The 2,614-nt window shown below is 31.1% G+C and overlaps 1 protein-coding gene across 1 annotated transcript in view; it reads right to left on the reverse strand.

Annotated features, from left to right (window-relative positions):
- LOC105618387 (papilin-like) overlaps positions 1–2,614 on the reverse strand; it is a 43,105-nt gene that overhangs the window by 5,610 nt on the left and 34,881 nt on the right. The window contains exons 26-29 of the mRNA XM_012199930.1: positions 1,939–2,362; positions 1,487–1,699; positions 1,170–1,337; positions 291–530 (exon numbers count right to left, since the gene is read on the reverse strand). Coding sequence (XP_012055320.1) covers positions 291–530; positions 1,170–1,337; positions 1,487–1,699; positions 1,939–2,362 — 1,045 coding nt within the window. The remainder of the gene's footprint in view (positions 1–290; positions 531–1,169; positions 1,338–1,486; positions 1,700–1,938; positions 2,363–2,614) is intronic.

The raw sequence follows: 2,614 nt of genomic DNA on the forward strand, positions 1-2,614 counted from the left end.
TCTCTCTCTCTCTCTCTCTCTCTCTCTCTCTCTCTCTCTCTTTCTCTCTCTAATTTTTAAGAAAGTTAATTATTTAACATGCACCGCTGTTTACATGTCGCTTATTGCGCAAATAAAATTTTTTCTTAGACGTATATAACTATTACGATCGTTGGTTATATATTTATATGTTTGATGATTGTACAAAGAATTATTCAAAAATTAATATGATAAGAAAATGTAGAAATAAGATAAAAATTCTGTAATTTTGTAAATGTAGAAATAAGATAAAAAAAAGATAAGTTGCTTACTCGACTGACAAACGCCTTTGTATTCCGTGCCATCTTGCGTAGCGACTAATGTAATGGCGCATCGATTACTCTCAGGACAGATCTTTGTTCTACAAGGATCGACACAACGACAGCGTTCGCAATCCTGCGAATCCACGTATTGTTCCTTACCGTATGGACAACGGATAATATTACACTCTTCCTTGGCCTCTGCGCATTGATCTTTCGTATCCTTTGAATCTACATCAATTTCATTACTCGCTGTAATTAGAATAAGAAAAATTACTAAAAAATTTTATCTTCTCGAGCTACGAGCGTAACTTTAATATAAGAAAAGAAATAAAAGCTATTGACACATTTGCGACATAGAAATAGCATCCAGCGAAGGAGAGAAATATAAGTAGTGAAATATACTTTAAATTTTCGTATACTTAAAAAAGCTTTCTATATTTTCAATTTTATATCAATTTGCGTTATCAAATACGTAAAAATTATTAAAGCTGTTATGTTTTATTTGCGATTGCATCTTGAAGAAGAAAAATTTTATACATATATAATTTTATCTCATTCACGTTTATGTCTGATTGTAAATTTAATTACAACGGAAGAATTTTTAAATTATCTAAATTTTTAAATATATTTTAAATAATACAGATACGTTTTTAATCGTATGTTAATCAAAGGATTAAGAGAAAATAAAATATCGCATAAATAAAATTGCCAAAAAAGCGAGAAAAGTCTTTAAACATATAGAAATACGTAAAGAAATGGAAATCGTATATAAACATATATATTTATAAAAATACAATTGCTGTACATTGTAGCATAGCTGAGTGGCAATATCTGTAATGATAAAAAGAGAATAATAAATTCATTAACGATCTTTTATCCTAAACTTACTCCTAAGGCAAGTGTTAATGCAAGATTCGAAAGTTTTGAATCTGTTGCGATTGCCACCACATCCGGTATAAATAAACGCCCGGCACGTTTGATGTTCCTCGTCGAAATAGAATCGCTTTGTAGCACCGGATGTACAAGATCCACTATCAACTGGTTCTTTACAGATTGCTGTATCATTATTATAAACACTGTTATACAATCTATCTATTTTAAAGTAGTATAAAAATTCTACAAAAATATGATTAATGAAAGTTAACAGCTTGAAAGTATTGTTTGGGAGGAAACAAATAAAGAGATAATGATAAAAATATACGCACATAAATTTAAAACGCTGGTGTCATTTCCGGGAGGTACAGGCTCTTCATGATGTATGCAAATAGATTCGCATTCAGAAATTGTACTGAATCTGTTAGCGTTGCCGTCGCATCCACCGTAAATGAATTCACGGCAAACATGTAAACCTGGTTCATAATAATATTTGCGGAAAGCACCTCTACATGGGCCGGAGTCCACAGCGAGATTACACATATCTGAAAAGAGAACATTAATTTAATAAATCTCATTTTAATTATATTAAATAATCTTTTTAAAGAAATTTAGTGAAAAGATTAAAAAAAATAGAGACAATTCCTAATAGTTTTAAACTTTAATCTTTAGGATTTTATTTTTCGATTAATGTGATGTTTAATAGTTTATTTCATGTCTATGTAGATTTTATTACAAAGTGGTAAGAAAACAATGTAAATTATACTAGAACTCGTTATATAACCTTGTCTGTGAAATCTTCCGCAGAGTCGCTCGCATTGTTCTTCGGTTTGAAATCTATTAGCATTTCCACCACATCCGCCATAAATAAACGCCTGACATATCTGATGTTGGGCATCATAGTAATACGCGGTGATACTGTCACTACACTCGCCAGAATCGACTGGCGCCAAGCAAATCGTACTCTTTGGTTCTCCAGTCGGCGGAGTTATCGTGGCTAATGTTGAAGTAATCTCCGGTGTAATCGCAGCCGTTTGCCGTCTACATTTTTTCTCGCAAGATTCTCTATCCTGGAAGCGATTTTTGTTGCCTTGACAGCCGCTATACTCGAACTCGTAGCAAGAATCAGTGCGTTTGTCATAGTAGAATTGCTTTACGAAACCATCACAAGGACCGATCACTTCTGGTAGAGTGCAAGGATCTGAAATTTTCGTAATTTTTTTGGATAGTTGCAATACTTTTTGAATTTTTTGTAATATGTAAATCAAATGAAAGTATTAAATAATTTTTTTTCTGTAATTAAACAATTTCATTTTACATGTTCTAAGTTTCCATAATTTTTATAACAAGTATAATTTTCGAAACTTTTATTCTTTCATGTACCTATACATTCTTTTATTTTGCAGCTATTTATGTTTTTATATACAGCTTTATATATATATATATATATATATATATAC

Source organism: Atta cephalotes (assembly GCF_000143395.1).
Source record: "Atta cephalotes unplaced genomic scaffold scaffold00016, whole genome shotgun sequence".
NCBI classification, from domain to species: domain Eukaryota; kingdom Metazoa; phylum Arthropoda; class Insecta; order Hymenoptera; family Formicidae; genus Atta; species Atta cephalotes.